The sequence below is a fragment of the Habropoda laboriosa genome, unplaced genomic scaffold, assembly GCF_001263275.1.
Source record: "Habropoda laboriosa isolate 0110345459 unplaced genomic scaffold, ASM126327v1 scaffold90, whole genome shotgun sequence".
NCBI classification, from domain to species: domain Eukaryota; kingdom Metazoa; phylum Arthropoda; class Insecta; order Hymenoptera; family Apidae; genus Habropoda; species Habropoda laboriosa.
In genome coordinates this window covers 2,074,530-2,076,018 of record NW_017100218.1, presented here as the reverse complement: position 1 = coordinate 2,076,018, position 1,489 = coordinate 2,074,530, and the positions used below count along the sequence as shown (strand labels likewise).

At 28.5% G+C, this 1,489-nt stretch overlaps 2 protein-coding genes across 2 annotated transcripts in view; one reads left to right on the top strand and one right to left on the bottom strand.

Annotated features, from left to right (window-relative positions):
* LOC108570925 (palmitoyltransferase ZDHHC7) overlaps positions 1-1,053 on the top strand; it is a 1,921-nt gene extending 868 nt beyond the window's left edge. The window contains exons 3-4 of the mRNA XM_017932862.1: positions 63-221; positions 533-1,053. Coding sequence (XP_017788351.1) covers positions 63-221; positions 533-806 — 433 coding nt within the window. The 3' untranslated portion in view covers positions 807-1,053. The remainder of the gene's footprint in view (positions 1-62; positions 222-532) is intronic.
* The window catches only part of LOC108570878 (eukaryotic translation initiation factor 3 subunit K), a 2,265-nt gene continuing 1,668 nt past the window's right edge, over positions 893-1,489 (bottom strand). The window contains exon 4 of the mRNA XM_017932808.1: positions 893-919. Coding sequence (XP_017788297.1) covers positions 893-919 — 27 coding nt within the window. The remainder of the gene's footprint in view (positions 920-1,489) is intronic.

Sequence of the window (1,489 nt, the reverse complement as noted above, 5' to 3'; positions counted from 1 at the left end):
CCAATATATTAAATTTAGTATAATGTTTTTAATAATAAGTTTATTTACAATGCTGCTCAAAGGATAAACAACTGTGTTGGAGAGCGAAATCAAAAGTACTTTATTCAATTTCTGGTCTATGTTGGAATATTGGCCCTCTATGCACTAGGGTTGGTGATTACATCGTGGATTTTAGATTGTTCTCGATGCAGTAATGACATAGCTGTTAAACAGAGCCGCATGTAGGTGTACTTTACATATTTAATTATTATATCAAAATTTTTAAACTATATATACCTTTAAAGAATAGTTACAATTTTAATTATATTTTTATAAAAATTAAATTTTCATTGCTAACAAAATACTAAAATTATATATGCTAAAATAATATAGGGAGATAGTTTAATATGGAAGACTAAATACTTGTGAATTGTTTTCTATATGACACTAATTTTACATACAAAAGTGTGTTTGAATTTAAAAGTTATTTGACATGAGCACAGAAACTTGTTGTCAAAAAGAAAAAAAATTAATCTAGAAGTTTTTTCTGCAGCTTACACTGTGTTATATTGGTATTGGAATCAGCACTGTTTGGCATGTTTATCATCGCAATGCTGGTAGACCAATTTCAAGGTATCCTGGGAGAAGAAAACACAATGGAACATGTGCAGAATAATCATCATTATAAAAAAAACAGTTCACGTACTTTGCTATTACTTTCTCAGGTTTGTGGCAAGAGCCATCCAGTTCTCTGGATGTTTCCTTGCCAAAACCCTCCACGTTATACTTTCCGAAGAGATGCGTACCTGATTGATCACGAAGTTTAAGTGAATATTTAATCACATTTTGAGAAGTGTGTGCTTCTTTTATCGCTTTATTTGCTATAAATACTTTATGTATTTGAGGAGGTCCGTCATTTAAAGTACACAAACGCCAATTCCTACAGAATTGAGATATTATTATATATTACAAAATTTGGAAAATGGGAAAGGAAGACTTACACATACCTAAATGTGATTGAAAACTTATTATTTAAGAGTAGATACCTCTTAGTATTAGGATTTTTTTATTTACCTTTAATTTTTTAATAGGGTTACAAATTTTTATTAAAGCAATTTTACACTAAGTTACCAAAGGGAAAAAGGGAAAATATAAGAAGGCTATTTTGAAGTTCAAACGTAAATGAATTTTGTGTTATTACTACTAAATTATTGCTTGATTCTTTACCAGATCAGATGAAGCAATAGTTCAAGATGAATTATTGCACCAATAAATTTTTTATTAGTTTGTGGATCATTCCATAACATTAAATACATCTAAATGTACTTGCAAGTTTGATACTCATATAATTGAATCAAGTATTAGTAATTGTATCGAATGTAACATTAATGAATGGATATTCAACAAAATCTTAGTGAAGCTTGCAAGAATGTGCATGTAAACAAATTATTCAATATATATTTCACAAAATTTTGTCATAAATGTATATCTAAGGCGAATGACAAAATAT